At 37.4% G+C, this 27,574-nt stretch overlaps 1 protein-coding gene across 1 annotated transcript in view; it reads right to left on the bottom strand.

Moving 5' to 3' along the window:
- Positions 1-355: 355 nt before the first annotated feature.
- LOC118761595 (zinc finger protein 271-like) overlaps positions 356-27,574 on the bottom strand; it is a 29,036-nt gene continuing 1,817 nt past the window's right edge. The window contains exons 2-7 of the mRNA XM_036499653.1: positions 13,442-13,446; positions 8,629-9,833; positions 7,999-8,376; positions 6,785-6,824; positions 1,094-1,275; positions 356-757 (exon numbers count right to left, since the gene is read on the bottom strand). Of these exons, the coding sequence (XP_036355546.1) occupies positions 582-757; positions 1,094-1,275; positions 6,785-6,824; positions 7,999-8,376; positions 8,629-9,493 (1,641 nt within the window). The 5' untranslated portion in view covers positions 9,494-9,833; positions 13,442-13,446 and the 3' untranslated portion in view covers positions 356-581. The remainder of the gene's footprint in view (positions 758-1,093; positions 1,276-6,784; positions 6,825-7,998; positions 8,377-8,628; positions 9,834-13,441; positions 13,447-27,574) is intronic.

Genomic DNA, 27,574 nt, shown 5'->3' with positions numbered 1-27,574 from the left:
AATGGTATGGCCTCCTTTGTGTATGAATATGTTTGTGTCTATTCAAAGCACCAGTTATATAGAATGATTTACTACCGATATCACAATGGTATGGCCTCCTTTGTGTATGAATATGTTTGTGTCTATTCAAAGCACCAGTTATATAGAATGATTTACTACCGATATCACAATGGTATGGCCTCCTTTGTGTATGAATATGTTTGTGTCTATTCAAGGCACCAGTTATATAGAATGATTTACTACCGATATCACAATGGTATGGCCTCCTTTGTGTATGAATATGTTTGTGTCTATTCAAAGCACCAGTTATATAGAATGATTTACTACCGATATCACAATGGTATGGCCTCCTTTGTGTATGAATATGTTTGTGTCTATTCAAAGCACCAGTTATATAGAATGATTTACAATGGATATCACAGTGATATGGACTTTCTCATGTATGAACACATTTGTGTTTAGTAAAGTCAGTTGAGAGAAGGATTCACTACAGATATCAGTCATAAAAGCTTCTCTGTATGAATGTGCTTAGATTTAGTTAAATGAGTATTTTCAGAAAAATATCCAACACACTGATATAGTTAATCCCCTGTATGGGTCCGTTTGTGTTTAGTTAAGTTACCAGACTGTGAGAATGATTTACCACAGACATCACAGTGATATGGCTTCAGACCCATATGAATACGTTTATGATTAGTGAGACCATCATTCCTAGAGAATGATTTACTGCAGATGTCACAGTGATATGGTTTCTCTCCTGTATGAGTACGTTTATGTTTAGTCAAGTGACCAGATTCAGAAAAATATTTACCACAGATATCACAGTGATATGGTCTTTCTCCTGTATGAGTACGTTTGTGGTAAGTCAAGTGAACAGATTCAGAGAATGATTTACCACAGATATCACAATGATGTGGTTTCTCTCCTGTGTGAACACGTTTCTGACTAGTGACACCATCATTCCTAGAGAATGATTCACCACAGATGTCACACTGATATGGTTTCTCACCTGTATGAATACAGATGTGCCTGGTTAAGTTGTGAGTATCAGTGAATGATTTACCACAGATATCACAGTGATAAGGATTCTCACGTGCATGAATACATTTATGCGTAGTCAAGAGACTACTTCTAGAGAATGATTTACCACAAATATCACAGTGATATGGTTTCTCTCCTGTATGAGTACGTTTATGGTTACTTAAGTGACCAAATTCTGAGAATGATTTACCACAGATATCACAATGATATGGCTTCTCTCCTGTATGAGTACGTTTATGTCTAGTGAGACCATCATTTTTAGAGAATGATTTACCACAGATGTCACACTGATATGCTTTTTCTCCTGTGTGAATACGTATGTGGACAGTTAAACTAAACCTTTTAGAGAATGATTCCCCACAAATATCACAGGGATATGGTTTCTCACCTCTATTAATACATTTGTGTTTAATAAGGTTACTTTCCAGAGCAAATGGTTTCTTACACACACCACAATGGTATGACGATTTTTCAGTCACTTTCTGCATCTCTTCAACAAAATAATAAATGAATCCTTTAAGTCTGTAACATTATCCATTGTTTCAATAGTTTTCTCTTCTCCCAGAACAATATAAATTCATTTCCTTCTTTCACTTTTTATTGTTCATTTATTTCAAATGTTTTACAGCTATTTTCTCATCAACTCTGATTTTCATCCAAATTTAATTACAAGTAAGCAAATTCATCTTGTACATACTGCAGACTGTAGAGTAGGGAAACGCTGCCATTAATCTCCGTTCAGAAGAAATATTTCACAGAGTTTATATATTTGTCGCATGTAACGTTTTTCTTTGGTCTTTAAAAGATAACAGATGTTGATGATGAATCTTATGAAAGCAATTCTTTGATGTCACAGTTGTCTGATATTCTGAAATAAGAGAGAAACAACAGCATAAGATACAAGAGGATATTTTAATAGCAGACATGCAACAGTGCAACTCTTACTACATGTCTACAGAGAGAAATTCTAGAAGTAAACAACTGAACTTTTCTTTTCAATTTCTTATTAAACTGTCCTTACTTTCGAAGTGTGGAGTAATGAAGAAGGGACAACTGAAGAAGGGGAATATTCCATGCGTTGTATGTCTCGTTTCTCTGGGGGTTTTTTCTGTTGTTTACAAAAAAAGATCGTTTCTATATTTTTGTTTTTATGTTTTTGTTTCTCATTGTGTTCAACATTTTTTTGATATCCTGTATCCATATATGCATGTATATATACATATAGATGTAGGTATGTACATATATGTAGGTATATATGCATATATATGTAGGTATGCACATATATGTATGTATATATGTATGTATATATGCATGTATGTATGTATATATACACCCCTCTGTTCCTTAGTCTCTCATCCCATCTATGCTTTGATCCCTGCTCCTTGCATGTATACCCTGGCCCTTCGTTGCCTTCTCTCTCCTACTCTCTTGTTGTCCCCTAATCTCTCTCTTTTGCTCTTTCCTTGACTGGCTATGTACCTCTTCTACAGTTTCTGCCCTCATTCTTAATCTCTCTCTCCATTCTTCTCTTGCTCTTATCTCTGGAGATAAGGAGAAGAGGCTTGAATCCCCTACTCCAATATGGGTCTCACCAGCGTGACATAGAGCGGTAGGAATATGGCCAGGTAACCATGTATCTATCTTCTTTACAATTGCTCCTGGCGTCTTTCATGTTAACTCTCTCTCTCTCCCTCAGGATAACCGCACCTCGTCTTCAGCAACGTACCTGTTCCTGCCCTCTTTCTTGAGCAGCCTCTCTCTTTCTCTTGATCTTCTTTCCGGCTAGATAACCAGGCATCCCCTCTTTCTTGTTAAACTCTCTCTTCCTGTCTGGCTCACAAGTCCAGAAAAAGGGACCGATAGATGGGGAGGGTATTGGGAATGAAGTCGAAACAAATAACATGTTGAGAACGAATGTATGCGTGCACAGACACACATATAGAGACAGGGAAAACGAACTGTGGGATGCGGTGGCAGAGATGGGCTTCATTGCAAACTAAACCGGAAGTTCTCTTACAGGGACATGACAAAAATAATTATACTGATTTTACAATAAAAATTAAGGAAGCCACTTTACTCTTGTAGTGGATGTGTGGATGTATTAATAAATACATAAGTTGTTTTGTAATAAATTAAAGATTTATTTTCACTACATCAATTTGTAAGCAATGCTGTCTTTGAGATGTCTGCAGGTTCGACTGGGATTTGGTTGTATGCTCGCACCAGGTCGATTTTTGAAAAGATGCGAGATCCATGCAGCGAGCTCGAAAAGTCCTGAAGAAAAGGCACCGGATAGGCATCACTGATAGTGCTTTTATTCAGTGATCGATAATCGCCGCAAACCCGCGACTTGCGTATGCAAATGAGCTGATTGGCAAAACAATTAGAAGCTTTGAAAAAAAAGCAAAACAACCTTAAGGACAGTCAAACCCTTTTTTTTTTCAAAGTAGACCACTACAGGCGACAATTCACTTGGGTTTCCTTTGAATAGCTACAGCAAACTGCAGCATGAAAATTGAAAAAAAAGGTTTTAAAAAATTGGCTTAACCCCTCCCCAACCAGGTAATTTTACTGTAGGCTTCAACAGGGAAATCGGTTCCTGGTGACAAGCCAACAACAAGGTGGGGTCAGAATTTAGTTGCCTCGTATGAAATGGTTCACTGCGTTAACTTATGAGGCTCCTGTCAACGACCAAGTCTCTTCAATGTAAACTTATAGTAACCAAATTTCCCCCACGTCGAAATAAAGCATTTCTATGAAGTAAAGGGTTACTTTACGTCTGGTTAAAAGTAAACTCCTTTGATCAGGTCTGCACGACCAGGGCAGTCTTGGGACTGGGAACTGTTCAGCTGAAGTTAAAGACGAGAGTTCAGTTGGGTCTTTGGAGAAACTGAAAACAAGGAGCAAACACAGACCTTGTACAGCTTCGGTCAAGAGATATCTTCCACCCAGCTGTTAGAAATAGCAGCCGAGTTTTGTTTTAAAGTCAAACTGAACAATGCAGTATTGGATTTACAACAAAGCGGGATGGCCACGACCAGAATGTCTAATAGTTTAGGGTTGGTCAGGGGTTAAATTCCAGTTGAAAGAGAACGAGCATAGCTGAATGGTTAACGAAGTTTGCCGTAGCTATTCAAAGGAAGCACAAGTGAATTGTCGCCTGTAGGGGTCTACTTTGAAAAAAGAAATGTTTTTCAATGCTTCTAATTGTTTTGTAACGAAAAAAAAAAAACGCAATTGTCTTTAATATAATATACACCGTATATCGTTGGAAAATATTTCCTAAGCTCCAGTAGGGGCTCGCTATTAACTTAGTTTTTGCAGTGTTGCGCCAATCAGCTCATTTGCATACGCAGGTCGCTGTAGGACCGACTACCTACGACGGGCTAGCGCGGATGCGCATCTGCGCGCACCGTGTCCAGTCTACGCGACTAGTACCAAGAAACATTCGGTAAATAATAATAAAGTATTGGTTTCTCAACATTTCAGCGGTTGGGGTGTATTTGAGAATATTTCTCAAAACACAACAAACACGGCAACGATGGAGGATGTGGCTTCCATAGCTAGAAATAGCAGCCAAATCTCGCACAAATAATAGGCATCTCTCATCCATAGCTAGAAATAGCAGCCAGATATCGCACTAATCATAGACATTTCTCTTCCATAGCTAGAAATAGCAGCCAGATATCGCACAAATTATGGACATCTCATCCATTGCTAGAAATAGCAGCCAAATCTGGCACGAAACATAGTGATTTCTCTTCCATAACTAGAAACAGCAACCAGATCTCGCTTAAATCATAGATAACTCTCTTCCATAGCTAGAAATAGCAGCCAAATCTTGTACAATTCATAGACATCTCTGATACATAAAAAATTGGAGAAACACAACCAATCGAAAAGTGAAATACTGAACGTCTACTGATGAAATACTCACGGAAAAGTTTCATAAAGGATAACGTTGTTATAAGTGCATTTGTAATAGATGAGAAATGTATTAAAAGTTAAGGAATAGAAATTCATTCAACCAACAATTCAATTAATGTCAAGATGGAAATGGAAATATATCTCGTGCGTGGGTTTTACAGAAACCACGGTAGCTAACTCTTGTTACTATCTTTCTGTTCCTGGGGACCTCAACTTTGGCCGATAATTTGTTGGAAGGCATGCGAAAAACGTCAGACGTATAAAATATTCTAAAAACTTCTTGGTATTATTTGAATGAACTGTCTGTGTCCCTCAGTAGATTGTCCTGTAGGGACTTCCAGTTGTCCAATATGCTATACATCTCTATTTTAAATGCTTCAAATAGAATTTCACAAAATTTCTTACTGTTTTTGTTGAGTGTTTGAATTTATATATTGTCGTTTTCTGGAATGACCTATTTCTCGGAAACCTTCTAGCTCTAAGTTTCAAATCACAAACCACTAACCTATGTTGAGTTGTACATTCATCACCATGGAAAGACTTCACATTCACAAGTATCTCATTTTCAAGTAAGAATGAAGTCAATCCAGTAAGAATCAAGTCATATCAATCAAGGCCATCTCCTTGAAGAAATTAGTGACTTGTCTGCTTTCCTACATGCTAGGTCTATGGGTTTTGCTAAATTAAGTCTAAGGCCCTCCAATTGCAGACGCTGCATCCACACCTTATATTCATTCTCTAACTCTTGTAGAAATTCCGCTATAAGAACAAGGTTATCATCATAGTGGAGCTCTCAAGGGCATCCAGTCTTAAATTCCTCTGCTATGGCTAGAAGGTCTATGATAAATAAGAGGGGAGTGAGAATTGATCCTTCGGGAACTCCTACTTGCTTACTAAATCCATTGCTACACACATTACCAACTTTCATCTTACTGACAGCATCCCTGTACACAGTTTGTATGGCTCACACCAACAACTCTATCCCTAGCTTCTGCATTAACCACTGAATAAGGAAGTGGGGGAACCTGTCAAAGGCTTTCTCAATGTCAAGTATAGAGGTTTAATTTTTACTAAATTCTTCTCAGTACTCGTCTTACAAAGAAGAAAACATCAGTAGTGCTTCTACATAACACAAAGCCAAACTGCATCTGTTTCTCTCTCTTCCTAATTAGCTGAGCTATGAGCCTCACAAAAAGAGGGGGGCGTCAAGAACGGTCAGAATCTCATACAAAAAATTTCATTCCTCAATTTTAGTAAGGTAATTGTAGTCTAGACCCTCAAACACTTATCTCTGCAAAATTTAATTTAAACAACGATAAGTAGGTTATGAGTAGACAGTCTGTTGTGGGGCACTAAACTATTGTTATGAGGAATATTCTTCTCTTGTGGTTTCTTCCATTTTGTACAGGAGGTCATTGTTTATGTATATATTTGACAACTTTACTGCATCCGTGTGTTTGAAAAAGCCATGACTTGTGCTACCATTAACATATTTGAGAAGCATCTAAAAGCTAATAAAAAACAAATAAATATATATAGTAAATTGGGGAAGTGGTATTCAACAAAGAACAATGTGTAGGGTTGAAGGAGGAGAAGTTTCAGTATAGGGGTCCCTACATCATGGGAAATGAAAAGAGCATGGAAGTGAGGCTTGTGTGAAAAGGTATGAAAGACAAAATTAAAAAACTGGAATTTTGGGAAATTCTTTATTTTCAGAATTGTAATTTCCATTACATGAAAAACAGGAATATTAAGAAAAAGAACCGAAGAAACAATTAGAAATTAGTCTTTTCCTTTCTCTTCTCTCTGAATACATTTGTGTGCAGTTAAATTACTACATTTAGTGAATGATTTACCACAGACATTACAATAATATGGCTTCTCTCCTGTATGAGTACGTTTGTGTGAAGTTACGCTATAACTTTGAGAGAATGATTTACCACAGATATCACAGTGATATGGTCTCTCTCCTGAATGAAGACGTCTGTGTTTAGTTAAGCCACTATTTTGTGAGAATGATTTACCACAGATATCACAGTGATATGGTCTCTCTCCTGAATGAAGACGTCTGTGTTTAGTTAAGTCACTATTTTGTGAGAATGATTTACCACAGATATCACAGTGATATGGTCTCTCTCCTGAATGAAGACGTCTGTGTTTAGTTAAGCCACTATTTTGTGAGAATGATTTACCACAGATATCACAGTGATATGGTCTCTCTCCTGAATGAAGACGTCTGTGTTTAGTTAAGCCACTATTTTGTGAGAATGATTTACACAGATATCACAGTGATATGGTCTCTCTCCTGAATGAAGACGTCTGTGTTTAGTTAAGCCACTATTTTGTGAGAATGATTTACCACAGATATCACAGTGATATGGTCTCTCTCCTGAATGAAGACGTCTGTGTTTAGTTAAGCCACTATTTTGTGAGAATGATTTACCACAGATATCACAGTGATATGGTCTCTCTCCTGAATGAAGACGTCTGTGTTTAGTTAAGTTACTATTTTGTGAGAATGATTACCACAGATATCACAGTGATATGGTCTCTCTACTGAATGAAGACGTCTGTGTTTAGTTAAGTCACTATTTTGTGAGAATGATTTACCACAGATATCACAGTGATATGGTCTCTCTCCTGAATGAAGACGTCTGTGTTTAGTTAAGCCACTATTTTGTGAGAATGATTTACCACAGATATCACAGTGATATGGTCTCTCTCCTGAATGAAGACGTCTGTGTTTAGTTAAGCCACTATTTTGTGAGAATGATTTACCACAGATATCACAGTGATATGGTCTCTCTCCTGAATGAAGACGTCTGTGTTTAGTTAAGCCACTATTTTGTGAGAATGATTTACCACAGATATCACAGTGATATGGTCTCTCTACTGAATGAAGACGTCTGTGTTTAGTTAAGTCACTATTTTGTGAGAATGATTTACAACAGATATCACAGTGATACGGTCTTTCGCCTGAGTGAAAACGTTTGTGTTTAGTTAAGCCACTATTATCAGGGAATGATATACCACAGATATCACAATGATAAGGTTTCTCTCCTGTATGAATACGTTTATGTCTAGTTACGTCATTATTGCGGATGAAAGATTTACCACAGATATCACAATGATATGGCTTCTCTCCTGTATGAATACGTTTGTGTTTAGTTAATTTACCATTTTCAAAGAAAGATTTACCACAGATATCACAATGATATGGCTTCTCTCCTGTATGAATATGCCTGTGTGCAGTTAATTTACCATTTTCAAAGAAAGATTTACCACAGATATCACAGTGATATGGCTTCTCCCCAGTAGGAATACGAATGTGCTTATTTAAGTCAGAATTTTGAGAAAATGATTTGTCACAGACATTACAGTGATATGGCTTCTCTCCTGTATGAATACATTTGTGTTTAGTTACGTTATGATTGCGGATGAAAGATTTACCACAGATATCACAGTGATATGGTTTCTCTCCTGTATGAATACGTATGTGTATTGTTAGGGCAGTACTTCCAGAGAAAGATTTACCACAGATATCACAGTGATATGGCTTTTCCCCTGTATGAATACGTTTATGTCTAGTTACGTCATGCTTGCGGATGAAAGATTTACCACAGATATCACAGTGATATGGCTTTTCCCCTGTATGGATACGTATGTGTATTGTTAGGGCAGTACTTCCAGAGAAAGATTTACCACAGATATCACAGTGATATGGCTTTCCCCCTGTATGGATACGTTTATGTCTAGTTACGTCATTATTACGGATGAAAGATTTACCACAGATATCACAGTCATATGGCTTCTCCCCAGTATGAATACGTAAGTGTATTGTTAGGGCAGAACTTCCAGAGAATGATTTACCACAGATATCACTGTGATATGGCTTCTCCTCAGTATGAATACGTAAGTGTATTGTTAGGGCAGTACTTCCAGAGAAAGATTTACCACAGATATCACTGTGATATGGCTTCTCCTCAGTATGAATACGTAAGTGTATTGTTAGGGCAGAACTTCCAGAGAATGATTTACCACAGATATCACTGTGATATGGCTTCTCCTCAGTATGAATACGTAAGTGTATTGTTAGGGCAGTACTTCCAGAGAAAGATTTACCACAGATATCACTGTGATATGGCTTCTCCTCAGTATGAATACGTAAGTGTATTGTTAGGGCAGTACTTCCAGAGAATGATTTACCACAGATATCACTGTGATATGGCTTCTCCTCAGTATGAATACGTAAGTGTATTGTTAGGGCAGAACTTCCAGAGAATGATTTACCACAGATATCACAGTGATATCGCTTTTCCCCTGTATGAATACGTTTATGTCTAGTTACGTCATGCTTGCGGATGAAAGATTTACCACAGATATCACAGTGATATGGCTTTTCCCCTGTATGGATACGTTTGTGAGTAATTAATTGACTATTTGCAGAGAATGATTGACCACAGACATCACAGTGATACGGTCTCTCTCCTCTATCTATTTCTATAATCTTCTCACTCTTTTCCATTATTATTTCTCTCAAATCACAATGTAAATATACTTTTCTTGTTTTTCTTCTTATCGTTTAATCTCACAAATACTTCCACTCCTGATTTTCTCTCCATTGTTTCCCTGCTCTAATAACATTTATGTAAATGTATCCAAGCACACAAACTCATCTTCTCGGCACTGCAGACAGTGATGTGCAAAACTTTTGCTAATCACATCAGATTAGAACAAATATTTCACAGAAATTCACAGCATATATATAGAAAGTGTTATAGAATTTGTATAGAATTTTCTTTCAGTTTCAAAAGATGATAAATACTGAGAATAGATCTTCTGTTATTCCAATGTCATCCGATATTCTGAACTAATAAAGAAACAACAGTGTAAGATAAAGAAGCTGCTTTCAAAATACAGATTCAACAGTGGAAAATTGACAACATTTCTACAGAGATAAACTTTAGAAATAAGCATTTACCCGAACAACTGAACTTTTTAATGTATTAAAATTTACATCCCAGAATCTTGTGTGTAGCTTACATATTTGTAAACCACAGCTACACCTTCACATTGTGTAAGATTATTTGGATTAAACTGCAGAAGAGCAGGTAATAACATCCATAGCTAGAAATAGCAGCCGAATCTCGCACAAAACAAAGACATCTCTCTTACATTGCTAGAAATAGCAGCCAAATCTCGCACAAAACAAAGACATCTCTCTTACATTGCTAGAAATAGCAGCCAAATCTCGGACAAATCATAAACATCTCTCTTCCATTGCTAGAAATAGCAGCCAAATCTCGCACAAAACAAAGACATCTCTCTTTACATTTCTAGAAATAGCAGCCAAATCTCGCACAAATCATGGATAGGTACTACTTAAGAAGAGTGGTCCCGGTGCAGGCACTCGCGCTAGCTAGTCGTGACTAGTCGATCCTTACTTTGTGTTTTATTTCCTTTGTTTAAAAAAAAATTATTTATTTACTTTGCTATGTAGTCGTAGGATCGACTAGTCACGTGTAGCTAGCGTGGATGCGCGCGCACCGGGACCCCTGTTCGCTAGTAGTACCGACTATACACTGAATTTTATGGAATTCATAAAAGACATTTCTGAAGTGGTGAATTAAGCAGTATAATACTGTCTAATGGATTTTCTCTTAAACTGTGATTGCGCCTGCAAGCCGGACGTTTTCACATCATTCCTTCGGACGTTCCTTTCCTCGGTGTCAGGAACGTCCAGTCGTTGTAGCACTCGGATGAATTTCGTATTCGTCCCACAGACGCAAGGAATTCCATAATCGATGTCATGCTATTTGTTATGACTCGAATCTCACTAAGAATATAGTTTCTTTGTGTCAAGTCACGAACAGCAATGACCGAATCAACTATCTGACACCGATTTCCCATTCGGAAATCTAATGCAGAAATAATTCTAGAAATAGCAGCCAAGGATCTTTTCCTTTTGAACGGCACTTTGTAACATAATTTCTAGGTAACTAAACACTTTTAAACTTCGTATACTGGTAGAATGTGTTTATAAAACATCATTTTCTCTTGGCTTTATTGAGAAAATTCTATAGTTTGTAAGATATTTCGTATGAAATTTCGAACAATTCGGCAAATCTCGAACAGATCGTGAACATCTCTCATCCGCAGCTAGAAATAGCAGCCAAATCTCGAACAGATCGTGAACATCTCTCATCCGCAGCTAGAAATAGCAGCCAAATCTCGAACAGATCGTGAACGTCTCTCATCCGCAGCTAGAAATAGCAGCCAAATCTCGAACAGATCGTGAACGTCTCTCATCCGCAGCTAGAAATAGCAGCCAAATCCCGCACAAATCAAAGATGTCTCTCTTCCCTAAAACACAGAAGCGACACGATCGTCTACAGATTTAAAAACATTGAATTTAAAAACATTGAATATTTTCCGAGTTTAATACTTAGGGAAATCTTCTTCTTTATAAAGGATGAAGTTGTTGTAAGTGTGTGTGTGGTGGTTGAGCCATGTTATTATAAATGTGTAATTGTAAATATTACAAAATATTGATGACAAGAACACTTTTCAGCTGATGACGGAAACGGAAGTATGATTGTGCGCATGCGGTATTTCGTCTGTCTGTTTTGAGTTCAAATCCCGCCAAGGACGACTTTTCCTTTCATCCTTTCGGAGTCGATACATTAAATACAAGTTGTGTACGGTGGTCGATCTAAAAAAATTTCGGGCCTTGTGCCTAGAGAAGAAAAGAAGGAAAGACTTCCCCCCGTATCTACCTCCATTTTCTCCCATTTTTTTTCCTTATTTTTTTGCCAAAAACCCCCGTTTTCGGATAAGGAAATTCTGGAAAATTGCCAATAATTGGCATTCTTAAATTTATATATTGTACTAGCAGTATCGCCCGGCGTTGCTCGGGTTTGTAAGGGAAATAACTATATAAGCATTTTTAGATGCCAATTCGGGCTTTCTTAGCCATTTTTGTTTTGGTGTCTTCAAGCGATGAAGTCGTTGTTCTAAAAGAACGCTGGTCTCCTTCACAACGCATTACGACGTTGATTTCTTTACACTCCCTTCCCCACAGCTTCACGAGGGAGGGAAGGGGGAGAAGCAAACAGGTGCAGCTGTGAGCGTGGACGCCAACTCCGCCGCCATCGACACACGATGCATTTTATGCATTAAAATGGAATAAAAAATGATGTTAAATTATTTTTAAAATCGTAGACTCATCGTTGACGCGCGCTAATAGTCAGACGGGCTCGATATGAATCACGACTATAAGATACCCGAATTTGGTTAAACTGCACCGCAAAATGTAGGAGGAGTTAGGAATCTAAATCGAAGGGGACAGACACTCACACAACTAGAGTTTTATATAGATATATATATTATATATTGTATATATATATATATAATGATGCATCAGTACTGTTTTATATGTATGTGTGTGTATGTATGTATGTATGTATGTATGTATGTATGTATGTATGTATGTATGTATGTATGTATAGGTTCGTTTATAGAAATACATAAACCCGAAGGAGAACCGCGCTCTAAGTTAATATTATAGTGGGGTAGGCTGGTTTATAAGGTTACCCTGGGTTTCTCGCTCATAAGGGTTTTAACCTCACGGCGTATCTTCAGACCCCAAACACAGCTGGCCTGAGACCTCTTTAAGTTATTCTGGGGCCTGAAGATACGCTGTGAGGCTGAGCCCTTTATGAGCGAGAAAAGCGAGTGTACCCCATAAAACGGCCAGTCCCACTATTTATATATATATATATATATATATATATATATATATATATTACTAGCAGTATCGCCCGGCGTTGCTCAGCTTTGTAAGGGAAATAACTATAAAGCATTTTTAGAGAGTTATAGCCAAAAAATAGCAAAAAAAATGGGAAAAAAATTATGGTAAATTTTTTTTTGAGAGTTAAAAAAGGTCGAGTTGTGTCCCCTAGACAGTCTTTGGTTTGTGTTTCTGATTCTCGACCCCATGTCGAATTTATCGATTTTTTTCAGAACTGGGGAAACTTTTTAAAATTTTCGCTGCGTTAGTTTTGAATTATTACATTGGGCTATGTGTGTGTCAAGTTTCATCAGAATCGGTTGAAAGCAGTGGTCAGGGAGAGGGTACAACCAAACAGACACACAGAAACACACACAGACAAACTGCCGTTTATATAGAGAGAGATATATATATAAATATATATATACATACATATATATATATATATTATATATATATATATATATATATCTATATATATATATATATACACATACAGACAGACAGACAGACATAAATATGTACGTATATATATACATACATAGGCGCAGGAGTGGCTGTGTGGTAAGTAGCTTGTTTACGAACCACATGGTTCCGGGTTCAGTCCCACTGCGTGGCACCTTCGGCAAGTGTCTTCTACTATAGTTCGGGCCGACCAAAGCCTTGTGAGTGGATTTGGTAGACGGAAACTGAAAGAAGCCCGTCGTATACAAACACACACACGCATATATATATATATATATATATATATACGCATATGTACTACTACCCACATCATACCCGTGTAAGGGAAGGAGTGAGAGTGGAAGTGGGAGTGAGAATAGAAGTGGAAGTGGGAGGGGAAAGCGCGTGTTAAGTGTCACGTGACTTTCAGAGCAGACGACATCTTCTCAAAACTTGCAAAGATTTTCAAATGGCGACCGAGGAAAGAGGCAACAAATAATTAAGGTAAGCCTTTTTTTTATTCTTCTTTTCCAGAATTTCTCAAATTTTTGTTCCTTCCCATTTCAAAGGAATTTTTTGTTTTCTTTTCATGAGTATAAACCCTACACAGCTTTATTTACGATCTCATATCGAGAAGACTTGCAGCATTTTATTGAGAAAAATGAGCGCCAATTAAGTTTGTGTAAAGTGATTTTTATTTCGATGAACTGTTTCATGAAACTGCAAAATGGAAGAAAAGTATCTCGAATACCAACAGAGAATAGTTTGTGTGGATATGTGTGTACATACATACATGTATGTATATATATATATATATATATATATATATATATATATATAATATATATATATATGTATATATAAATATGTATATATACATATATGTGTGTCAGGTCACTTTCGAGTGCTACTGGTAACATGTAACGCAGTACAACCTTTTGCATGGTCGGGCCGTCAGGGACTAAACCGGCAACCCCACAAAGTTGCTTGTGAGGAGGGTGTTTTATTGGACAACAAAAGTTTGTACGAATGTATTGTTTTTTTCTTTTTGACGAATAATAAACTTTACAACTTATTTACCATCTCAAAGTAAGCACATCCTACTGAGAAAACCTTGAGCACATTATTGAGAAAAATGAGCGACAATTAAGTTTGTGTAAAGAAATTTTTATTTCGATGAAGCAACAAAAAATTAAGCATATTTTATGTTCTTTTAATTTGTTTTTCCTTTTAGAAAATTTGTCAAAATCTGTTTGTTTCTTTTCGGTGTGTGTCTACTTTCGGAATTGTAGGCTCGGATGAAGCTGAAACATCTAAATCTTGCTCCACATTTTTTTTCTTACATATTTTATTAAACAAAATACAGCGGAATAGGCCGTCCGTAAAGGATATTATCATTCAAAACGACTTTAAAATGTATTTCTTCAAAATTTCGTTAAAATAATGTATTTTTCTGAAAATTATGAGGAAAAAATTCAGTGGGGCACTAAACAGTAGACCTACCATCTCTCCCTCTATCTCTATCTCTCTCATCCTATCTCTGTCTATTTATCTTTATCTAGGCAATCTTACGGTTATTTGGCTGCTATTTCTAGCTATGGCGGCAACCTTCTACACGCTGCATCGTTTGTTTGTTGTGTGTTTTAGATGGAGAAATATTCTTAAAATAAACTCCAACCCCAGAAATGTTGAGAAACCAATGCTTTATTTAATTTATCGAATGTTTGTTTCTTGATATAGAGAAAATGGATATATAATTGTAAGCGGGGCAAAATGAGTAATTTCCCATTCTTATTTTCTCCTTTTTCGGAGTCATTATATTTGTGAATGTTGCTGGATTGTATTTAGGACTGAAAATTAATCATCATAGTTGTTGAAGTTGCAGTCCGGGGTACAACTAGCGAACATGGTCCCGGTGCGCGCATCAGCGCTGGCTAGTCGTAAGTAGTCGATCCTACAACGACTTTTTGACCCTAACTTTAGTTTTACTCTTTTACTTGTTTCAGTCATTTGACTGCGGCCATGCTGGAGCACCGCCTTTTAGTCGATCAAATCGACCCGGGACTATTCTTTGTAAGCCCAGTACTTATTCTATCGGTCTCTTTTACCGAACCGCTAAGTGGCGGGGACGTAAACACACCAGCATCGGTTGTCAAGCAATGCTAGGTGGACAAACACAGACACACAAACACACACACACACATATATATATATACATATATACGACAGGCTTCTTTCAGTTTCCGTCTACCAAATCCACTCACAAGGCATTGGTCGGCCCGGGGCTATAGCAGAAGACACTTGCCCAAGATGCCACGCAGTTTGTTTATAAAAATAAATAATTTATTTACTTAGTTTAAAAAATTATTTACTTTGTTCGAAAAATATTTAATTTGTCTCAAAAAATTCCACCAGGGTCGACTTTGCCTTTCGGGGTCGATTAAATAAGTACCAGTTACGCACTGGGGTCGATGTAATCGACTTAATCCATTTATCTGACCTCTCTGTGTTTAACCCCTTGTGGCTAGTAAAGAAAAATAGGTATTTCGTCTGCTGCTACGTTCTGAGTTCAAATTTCGCCGAGGTCGACTTTGCCTTTCATCCTTTCGGGGTCGATTAAATAAGTACTAGTTACGCACTGGGTTCGATATACTCGACTTAATCCGTTTGTCTGTCCTTGTTTGTCCCCTCTGTGTTTAGCCCCTTGTAAGTAGTAAAGAAATAAGAAACTGGAAGAAGCCCAATATATGTGGTGTGTGTGAATGTGTAGCTGGAGTTTAGAAATCTGTTAGCTTCACAAGATTTTCTGATGTAAATTTAATAAATTAGAAAGTTCTGTTGTTCAGTTAAATGTTTATTTCTTGTGTTTATCTCTTAGTAATGTTGAATCTGTATTTTTTAAGTAGCCTCTCTATCTTACACGGTTGTTTCTTTATTATTTCAGAATATCAGATGACATCGGCATAACTGAAGATAGATTCTCATTATTTATCATCTTTTAAAGACCAAAATGGAAATATTGTACAGAACAGATATATAAGAATGTTTCTATAAATCTATGGTGGAATTCCTCTGATATATTACTCTGAAATGTGTTATTAGCAAACCTTCTGGACATCACTGGCTGGAGTGTCCACGAGATGAGTCTCTTCACAAATTAAACTTGGATAAATTTATTAAAGAATTTTGGGACAAAGGTAACTCTGGACATAAATACAGCTGTCGAAATACTTGCAAACAAAAACTATAGATTCAAAAAGGTGTAAAAAGATTATATACTGTGTTTTTTAAGTAAAATAATGGAAAAGAGTGAGAAACTAAAGGAACTGATTTTTCCAGTAATAGAGGAAAAGGGAGACAAAAATTGTCACATGAGTGTGATGTCTGCAAAAAGTCTTTCTCTCGAAAAGGTCACTTAAGTGTGCACGAACGTATTCATACAGGGGAGAAGCCATTTCACTGTGTCATCTGTGTGGTAAATCATTCCTCAAAGTAATAACTTGACTAACACCAACGTATTCATACAGGGGAGAAGCCATTTCACTGTGACATATGTGGTAAATCATTCCCTCAACATAATAACTTGACTACACACAAACGTATTCATACAGGGGAGAAGCCATTTCACTGTGACATCTGTGGTAAATCATTCCCTCAACGTAATAACTTGACTACACACCAATGTATTCATGCAGGGGAGAAGCCATTTCACTGTGACATCTGTGGTAAATCATTCTCACAAAAAAGTAACTTGACTAGACACAAACGTATTCATACAGGGGAAGAAGCCATTTCACTGTGACATCTGTGGTAAATCATTCCCTCAACGCAATAACTTGACTACACACCAATGTATTCATGCAGGGGAGAAGCCATTTCACTGTGACATCTGTGGTAAATCATTCCCTCAACGTAATAACTTGACTAGACACCAACGTATTCATATAGGGGAGAAGCCATTTCACTGTGACATCTGTAGTAAATCATTCCCTCAACGTAATAACTTGACAACACACCAACGTATTCATATAGGGAAGAAGCCATTTCACTGTGACATCTGTGGTAAATCATTCCCTCAACGTAATAACTTGACTACACACCAACGTATTCATACAGGGGAGAAGCCATTTCACTGTGACATCTGTGGTAAATCATTCCCTCAACGTAATAACTTGACTACACACCAACGTATTCATACAGGTGAGAAGCCATTTCACTGTGACATCTGTGGTAAATCATTCCCTCAACGTAATAACTTGACTACACACCAACATATTCATACAGGGGAGAAGCCATTTCATTGTGACATTTGTGGTAAATCATTCCCTCAACGTAATAACTTGACTACACACCAACGTATTCATACAGGGGAGAAGCCATTTCACTATGACATCTGTGGTAAATCATTCCCTCAACATAATAACTTGACTACACTCCAACGTATTCATACAGGGGAGAAACCATTTCATTGTGACATCTGTGGTAAATCATTCCCTCAACATAATAACTTGACTACACACCAACGTATTCATACAGGGGAGAAACCATTCACTGTGACATCTGTGGTAAATCATTCTTTGAAAAAGGTAGCTTGACTAGACACCAACGTATTCATACAGGGAAGAAACCATTTCATTGTGACATCTGTGGTAAATCATTCTTCCAAAAAGGTAGCTTGACTACACACAAACGTATTCATACAGGGGAGAAACCATTCCAGTGTGACATCTGTGGTAAATCATTCTCTGTAAGCATTACATTAACTAGACACAAATGTATTCATACTGGAGAAAACCTTATTGATGTGATGTCTGTGGTAGATACTTCTCCCTGCAAATTGCTTTAAATTCTCACAAAACGTGTTCATACAGGATAGAAGTCGTATCACTGTAACATCTGTGAAACATAAACATTTCTATAAGTAGTGATAAATGACTGCTCAGTACTTTTGGTGTTAACTAAATGTATAACTATTGGTATAGATGTATGACTACCATGTGACCATTTTAAGAACCATAAGCATTTTCAGCTCCTCCTAAATGGTGTGGTACTGTTGTGGGCTTTCTCCATGGCAATAACCAAGCTATTCATCAGGGAATTGCTGTAATTGTAAGAGTTCCTTCTATGCCAAAGAAGGAAAAATAAAGGGACAATCTTTCTACCTGTAACTGTATTCACACCAGAGAGGAGTTAGAACAGTGTGTGGCAACCATCTCCCAACTCTGTAGTTTTATGTCACAACACGTAAGAAGACTGTGGGTTCTTTTTTTAATAGAAGTAGCTTTTTCCAGATTTTGAATCTTGTTATGAAACGTAAAAGTTCAGTCCCACTGTGTGGCACCGAGGTCAACTGAGAAGAAGACCTATCAAGCCAAGCGAAATTGTTGTGTGGAAGAGACTGGTGTTTTGTTGGTCTAAGGCATCCATTACACTCTCAGAGTGGTTGGTGTTAGGAAGGGTATTCATCCATAGCAATCATGCCAACTTAGATTAGTGTCCGGTCCAGCCTCCCTGCTTGCCAACCCTGGTCAAACTATGCAACCCACGCCAGAATGGACAACGGACATTGGATGATGTGTGTATTTCAGTATTGTCAACATTGATCATGCGATTAGGGTTGGACTAAATCTGTTGCAAATGTCAAATGGCCTTATCCACCCAACGGTGTTTGAGCAACAGTTTTATCCCAGTACAGAAAAATTCTCTTCCTGTCCACAAGTCATTACATAAAGAATGGTCCCTCACGCCTTTAGCAGAGAGAAAGAAAGGAGGAGATGAGATCAGAAAACCGATGCTGCGCAACAAACAGAACCAAGCCATGAAAATGCTACAGAATTTCAACTGTGATACAACTCCCCACTGTTCCAGAAAGAGTTAGTTAAAGCTTGCAAAACCTGTTACTTCACAATTTGTAAGACATTTGCCATGTATTTTTATAAAGGATTGTAATAAAAAAACAGTTGCATTGAATTTACCTGGTTCTTCTTGTCATTTGTTTATATAAAGGTAACCCCAGGCAGACAGACTAGAACAGTGAATGCAGAACCAACACACAGCTACATCGAGATGAACCAGCCACAGTTAACTTAAGCAAAACTCATAGCCAACACTCATTATATATTATATATATATATATATATATATATACGTATATCTATATACATCTTTGTGTTTGTCTTTCAGTATTGCTTGACAACTGGTGGTGGTCTGTGTGCGTTCTCGTGACATAGCAGTTCAGCAAAAGGGACTGATAGAATATGCACCAGGCTTAACAAAAAGACAAGTACTAGGGGGTTATTTGAATAAAATCTCTTCGAGGCGGTGCCCCAGCATGGCCACAGCCAAATGACTGAAACAAGTAAAAGATGAAAGAAAACACACAGCAACAAAGATGATGATGCAAAATTAACTCCTTCGTTATTGTATTTATTTTGAGATGCTCTGAGTTTCTTTCAATTATTTTGAATATAACAAAGAATTTAGTAAAATAACTTAGTTATCATTAAGCTAGTGTTAGGAATATAAATTGGACTAAGGTTTGGTGGAAGATTTTAATTCAGAACTTACGAAAAACAAGACATTTTACCACAGAGCCAGAGCCGGGGCTGGCCGAGTTAGTGACAAAAGGGTAAGAGCAACTGGATGAGGTCAATATATGCTGAGCTGAATCTGTATTGAAGTGGACAAGAAGAAGAATATGGGGTACGGGTGGGAGGGTTCATGAGGGGTGCAGGTCTTTGGGTAAATGAAAATGGGTTGGGTATTGAAACAATGGGAATGATATGAAAAAGGGAAGCAGTTTAATATTGGACCCGTTGAAGTGGGAGGGTAGAATACGGTTGAGAAGATTACAGCCCATGGCAGTGGTGTGTGGTGATGAAGTTACTCATACATGCAAAGTCATTATAGACAACACCCTTGTGCTTGTGTCTATGTATGTATATAAATATATACATATATAATATATATCTGTAAATTAATATGGGACAATCATTTGGTAGCCATGATAAAACTCTGAGTTTCAGATGCCAAGGTGGAAATCCACACCGTCATCTTGGTTCCACCAAGGGTTTCCACCTCGGCATCCAAAACTCGGAGTTTTATCATGGCTACCGAATAATGTCTCGTATTACATTTACAGATAAATTCCTCTACTTACATAATATCAAGGTCTCTTCCTTTCTTTTGTTGTCTTACCATTTTTATCATATATAATATATATATTTTTATGTATATATATATATATATATATATATATATATATATCTATATATATATATATTACGGAGATGTACTTGCATAGCAAGTGATTTGATCTGAGATCGTGTGCTGAAAGGAAAACAATTGCAGCGTGGAAGGTGTTTGTAAGCCATTTAAGCAACACACAAAAGCCGTTCGATTCACTTCAACATTTAAGTTTTATTTGTCAAAATATTTTCGGCGCTTTAAGACCGTGACCTTCTCACTGACAAAAGAACAGGTCGCGGTCTTAAAGCAAATGGATGCAGGTGAGATCTTGCTCCAGTCTCAGAAATGGCATGGTGTCTGGCGAGATCTCATCCAATATGATGCTGACTGCTTGTGCCGCAACAAGGGCTCCCCCCTGAGTACGGTAGTGCGTAAACAGGATAAAATGAGTAAAGAAAATAGACTAATGCAGTTTCGCACCTCACCTTCAAAAATGCATTTTTGGTGTTCCCCCAACCTTCTTTTTCGGCACATTAGGCATCCATAATGCATGTCATTTGAAAAGTATTTATATACGATTTCATTAAAAGATATTTTTACCTGAAAGTTATGGACAAAAACGTCGGATTTCTATGACTTTTTCGAAGTCCTCTCCCCACCCCCTCAGAAAAAAATTTACCCACCAACATCTTTATAACCGTAATGTATGCCATTTGAAAGCTATTTGTATAAAATTTCATTTAAAAAAAACCATTTTCCTGAAAGTTATGAGGGAAAAACTCGCATCTTGTGAATATTCCAAGTCCTCTCCCACCCCGCCGTTAATTTCCCCGCATTTTTGTTTTCATATTCCTTTCCTATACATTTTTGACACCCGTTGCCCTTTTTTGGTTCGTTTCTATTTCGTTAATATTGTAAACATTAGCCGGGGTTTTCTTTTTCCTTCAGAACAAATTCCAAAGCAGTCGTAAGCTACACCATCTTTGACGTATGTATTGAAAATTTCATTAAAAATTATCCCTTTTTTCTGAAAGTTATGAAGAAAGAAACCCGAGGGATGTACAATTGTGTTGGTATGCCCAAATTCCGGTATGGTCCACTTTGCCTTTCACCCTTTTTGCGGGGGGGGGGGTTCAATAAATTAAATACCAGTTGACTACTGCAGTCCATGTCATCGACTTCGGCCGCAGCACCCCCTCCTCCTCGTCCGAAATTGCTGGCCTTGTGTCAAAATGTGAAACCAATATTTCATACGCATGCGCATAGAATATACTTCCGCTTCCATTCAGTACTTTCTTGAATTTCAATTAACTCCCAAACACATAAATAATGCATTTCTCAACCACTTGACGCCCTCACAACAACAACAACAACAACACCATCCTTTATAAAGACATTTCCGTAAATATTAAGCAATCAAAACATTTAATCTTTTAATAATTTGTGTCTCACATGTCCTTTGATTTGTTCGACATTTGGCTGCTATTTCTAGCTATGGAGCCTACCTCCTACACGCTCCATCGTTTTCCACGTTAGTTTGTTGTGTGTTTTAGTTGGAGAAATATCCTCAAATAAACTCCAACAAAAAGAAATGCTGAGAATCCAATGTTTTATTATAATTTATCGAATGTTTGTTTCGAGATATAGGGAAAGGGAGATAATTAGTAAGCGGGGCAAAATGAGTAATTTCCCATTTCTCTTTATTTTATTCCCCTCCTCTTTGGAATCTCGTTACATCTTGATTATTGTTACATTATGTTCAGGAATGGCAATTGGTTGTCATGGTTGTTGAAATTGCAGTCCGACCACACGGTTTTTTTCATTTTCAGGGAATTTTGCATCATCTTTCAACCCGATTGTAATTCAGGTTGCTAATAAAGTATCCGGATGATGTTTTTGATAAGATCTGCTGTGAAAATAAAAAGAAAAAAAGAAGGCGGAGTTCTGTTTTAAGAATGGCTTTATAACCAACCCCACTTGACTCTTCTAGTGGCTGTGTGGTAAGTAGCTTGCTTACCAACCGCATGGTTCCGGTTTCAGTCTTCTGAAGTGTCTTCTGCTATAGCCTCGGGCCGACCAATGCCTTGTGAGTGGATTTGGTAGAGGGAAACTGTAAGATGCCTGTTGCATATATGTATATATATATGTATATGTATGTATATGTTTTGTGTGTCTGTGTTTGTCTGTTTAGCATTGCTTGACAACCGATGTTGGTGTGTTTACGTCCCCGTCACTTAGCGGTTCGGCAAAAGAGACCGATCGAATAAGTACTGGGCTTACAAAGACTAAGTCCCGGGGTTGATTTGCTCGACTAAATGTGGTGCTCCAGCATGGCCGCTGTCAAATGACTGAAACAAGTAAAAGAGAGTAAAGAGTTGTGTTCTATGCATCAGAATTCTGTTTCCATAATCAGTTTGATGGCTCACCTCTGTCGGTTGAGTAAAGTGTCATCCAAGCTGATGTTTATTGGTAATTCAACTTATTATGCAACACTTGTGCATATTTATCCTAACCCTAACTTTTCGTGTGGTTGTGATTTGAGAAAAACAGTCAGCAGTATACTAAAGATCGGACATAATCTTTTGTGGGCAAGAAATGTAAAATAAAGTTGATTATAAACAATGCAAATACTTTGTAATTTAATAGCTTTGAAAGGTTGCAAGACGCATCGAAAATTTTAGGAAAATAAAAACAAGAAATAAGTGGAAATTTTACCGGTGAGTGTGTTACATTATAAGGCACAAAAAGAAAATGACTCTCCCCAGACACAACAGAATGTGATACCTGTTAAACAGAAATTATTTTTATTTAAGAAAAGTTTAATAAAATCTAATCATAGGTGAAATTATGCTAAATACAACTAAATTGAAAACCTTTTGCTCCTGGCCATATTGGCAATTCTGAAAACTTTGGGTGCGAATTTTACAAGCTTTTTTTAATAATTTTTATCCTGAAAAATTGCCTGCGTCAATAACACAAGTGTGCAAATTACTTAGGTTTTTTGTGGGTGGTGTGTGTTAATGTGAATATATATATGTGTGTTTGTGTGTCTTTGTGACTGTGTTTTATGTCCCCATAATTTAGTGGTTTCACAAAAGAGATCAATACAATATGTACTAGGCTCAAAAATGAGTCCTAGGTAGATTTAGATTTGTTCAACTAAAACCCTCAGGTGGTGCTCCAGCATGGCCACAGTCAAAACAACTGAAATAAGTAAAATAATGTGTGTGTGTGTGTGTGTGAATGTGTAGCTGGGGTTTAGAAATCTCTTAGCTTCACACAAGATTTCTGATGTAAATTCTAATAAATTAGAAAGTTCTGTGTTTTCAGTTAAATGTTTATTTCTAGAGTTTATCTCTATGGAAATGTTTGAATCTGTATTCTTTTAGTAGCCTCTCTATCTTACACTGTTGTTTCTTTATTATTGGCATAACTGAAGATACATTCTCATTATTTATCATCTTTCAAAGACCAAAATGGAAATATTGTACAGAACAGATATATAAGATTGTTTCTCTAAATCTATGGCAGAATTCCTCTGATATATTTACTCTGAATGTGTTATTAGCAAACCTTCTGGACATCACTGGCTGGAGTGTCTACAAGATGAGTCTGTGAGCAAATTAAACTTGGACTATTTTATAAAGAGTTTTGGGACAAAATTAACAATGGACAGAAATACAGCAGTTGAAATATTTGTAAACAAAAGACTATAGAAGCAAGAAGAAGGAAAAGAATATATATTGTGATTTTCGAAGAAAAATAATGGAAAAGAGTGAGAAACTAAAGGATCTGACTTTTCCAGAAGTTAGAGAAGAGGGGAAACAAAACTGTCATATGACTGTGATGTCTGTAAAAAGTCTTTCTCACAAAAGGGTCGCTTAAATATTCACAAACGTATTCATACAGGAGAGAATCCATTTCACTGTGACATCTGTGGTAAATCTTCCCCTCAAAGTAATACCCTGACTAGACACAAACGTATTCATACAGGGAGAAGCCTTATCGTTGTGATGTCTGTGGTACATCATTCTGTGACCAAAGTACTTTAAAATTCTCACATACTTGTTCATACAGGGGAGAAGCTATTTCACTGTGACATTTGTGGTAAATCATTCTCTAAAAAAATTAACTTGACTACACACGAACTTATTCATACAGGAGAGAAGCCATATCACTGTGATGTCTGTTTTGCATCATTCCTTGGCCGAAGTGCTTTTAATTCGCACATGCGTTTTCATACGGGGGAGAAACCATTTCACTGTGACATCTGTGGTAAATCGTTCCTTCAAAAAGGTAGTTTGACTACACACATGAACTTATTCATACTAGAGAGAAGCCTTATCCTGTGATGTGATGTCTGTGGTACATCATTCTCTGACCGAAGTGCTTTAAATTCTCACATACTGTTCATATAGGATAGAAACCATATCATTTGTAGTAAATCCTTCTCTCAAAGTAGTGCTTAACTTCTCACAAACATTTTCATTCAGGAGAGACACCATATTCCTGTAACATATTCCTGTGTTAAAAGTCATTTTCAAGGAAGAGTCTTCGGGTAAATCAATAAGTTCCTCATCGGCTTTTGTTGATATTCCAGTTGTCACGTCAGGCTGAAAGGGGTTCATAATCCATCTTCTGTTGCATAGTATTCATCTCTTTATGAAAATACAATTCAAAACTTTCACTTAACTTATTCAAGTGTTCAGATATCTCAATGATTATACCATTGTAAGCAATAGGATCACATGCGGTCGTATTGTGTAGGAAATACAATCGCACGCGGTCCCATTCTTAACGAATTATTACGAGTCATAAATACATGCAGTAACAATAGAACATAAGTGAATTGGCGACAAGTCTTGCTGTTGGGAGATAAATATTATTTATTTTACATATTTTACAATTGTGTCCATATCAGGAGCTGGTAAGCGTTAGTATGGTTTTGTGTGTGTGTGGTTCGGGTGGCGTGAGCATACCCAAAGGCACTGAACATAGAATTAACAATGGCATTTAGTTTACTGTTCATAGGGCAAGGTGTGGGAATCTACTCGAGAGGCTTTCAGTGTTTGTATAGATTAGCGTAGCAACAGGTAGTAGCAGAGACAATCGCATATCTCTAAGTTGAGCAGCAGGTGGTCTCAGTTAGTTCTTAGAAGAACTGGAACTCAAGACGAAAAGTGTCTGAAAACACTTCCTTATAAGCCGTTTGGGTGGCTCCAACGACTTCAGAGATGGAATCCTAAACAAAAGTCGTGATTGGTTGTTTAAGACTGTGGCGCGAAATGAGTCGAGACAATCCGCGTCACGTGTCAACCAGTGGCACGGACTACGTAGAGACCCTCGTGTCACATGTCAACCAGTTGCGCGAACTACGTAGAGACCACTATAGTCATATTTCCAAAATGGCTGAAAACTGCCATGCCACAACGTTAAGAAATATGTGACGATAGTAAGTAAAGAATATTGATTCACTCTTGGGTGAATTCTTAGAAAATGAGCATTTTTCGTTGTCTTTTGGGGCTGGCAAACCAGTCTGAGTTGGTCAGATATAGACTGCTGTTTCCAGACGTTCACTTGTGTCTTTTAGGTGAGTCCTAACCCCTGCCTCAAGGGACGAAGTCAAGAATTGCAGGGGAGCTGGTTCTGAAAGACTTGAATCGCCTCTCGTAAGTGGAATAGGAAATCTCTAGGAGAGCTGTTGTTTGTTGCTAGAGGCACAAAAACTGCAGTCGACAAGACTAGATTTAAATGCTGACTAAAACTTTTTAAAATGTTTACTGGTTGCACATGTAAGAATTCAGGAGAGATGCAACGCATAAAAGGAAGGCATTTTCTGTTGGAAGTTGTTTGATAGGATGAAGTGTGCAGGTGAGACATGTCTGTCGATGTGGAGTGAGAGAATGGTAACTGTTGCAGCCTGTGATGCACAGGATTTAGCGACAACATTTCTATGAATCTCATTGTGAGGATGTTACCAGAGCCATAATTATACAGGTGTATGCAAGTATATAAATACTTGCATAAACTTACGTGTGTGTGTGCGTGCGTGCGTATGCTTACACGTGTGTTTGTCTATGTATACATATATATATATACGACGGGCTCTTTCTGTTTCCGTCTACCAAATCCACTCACAAGGCTTTGGTTGGCCCAAGGCTACAGATGTGCCACGCAGCAGGACTGAACCCGGAAGCATGTGGTTCGTAAGCACGCTACGTACCACACAGCCACTCCTGCGTCTATCTATGTATCTGTCTTCTGTCTGTCTATCGATCTCTCCCTCTCTTTCTCTCTATCTGTACCTATCGATCGATCAGTGTGTGTTTTCTACTTGGTTGAGTCCTAGAATAGAGGCCGAAAATGTTCTGTTCATTCTATCTTGTTATATACATATTGGCTTGGTGCATAATTATTGCGGCTTTTTTCAAAAATTTCATTCAACAAAACAATAACAACATGCAATAAAAACATCTTTAAATGATTATTCCGGAGCATATTCACCATCTCCTTCAATTACTGCTTCCTATTTGCTTGGCAGACGGTCAGACCGTCATTCAAAGATGTTTTTGTTAAATATTGTTATTGTTTTTGTTGAATAAAATTTGTTGAAAAATAGCCGCAATAATTATACACCGACTCAATATCTCATAGATATACACGTAATATGGCCACAAGCAGAGAGACGTACACACATGTTTTGTATATGACTGTGTACTTGTGGCTGCATGTGTTTATATTGGTGAATGTATGTATATAAAAACGCGTGTTATAATTCTGCGAGTTGGTTTCCTGTGGATTCGCGTTCAAATCCATGACAAGGCAGAGGTAGAGAAGGAAATCTATTTTCTTATTTCTCTTTCTATATTGAGTAAAAGGATTGCCTCACACCTACACATCTGCACAAATAGGACGGACGTCCCTTTCCATCACTGAAAAACGGACGTGGGTGTGTACGTGTTGGATTGTTTGCATGTGTGTGTGTGTGTGTCTTGAGGACTCAGTAGTAGAATGGGAGGCTGAAACACTCCTTGTTAAACATACTACTTCCATAAACAACCAAACCCCAGACACTGGTACAGAGTGGAGGTTGTTGTAGATAAAGACAAAGTGAGAGAGTTAAATACAGACAGATATATATATAATATATATATATTATATATATATATATATATATATATATAT

The sequence above is a fragment of the Octopus sinensis genome, unplaced genomic scaffold (assembly GCF_006345805.1).
Source record: "Octopus sinensis unplaced genomic scaffold, ASM634580v1 Contig15519, whole genome shotgun sequence".
Taxonomy (NCBI): Eukaryota; Metazoa; Mollusca; class Cephalopoda; order Octopoda; family Octopodidae; genus Octopus; species Octopus sinensis.
This window is presented reverse-complemented; position numbering and strand designations above follow the sequence as displayed.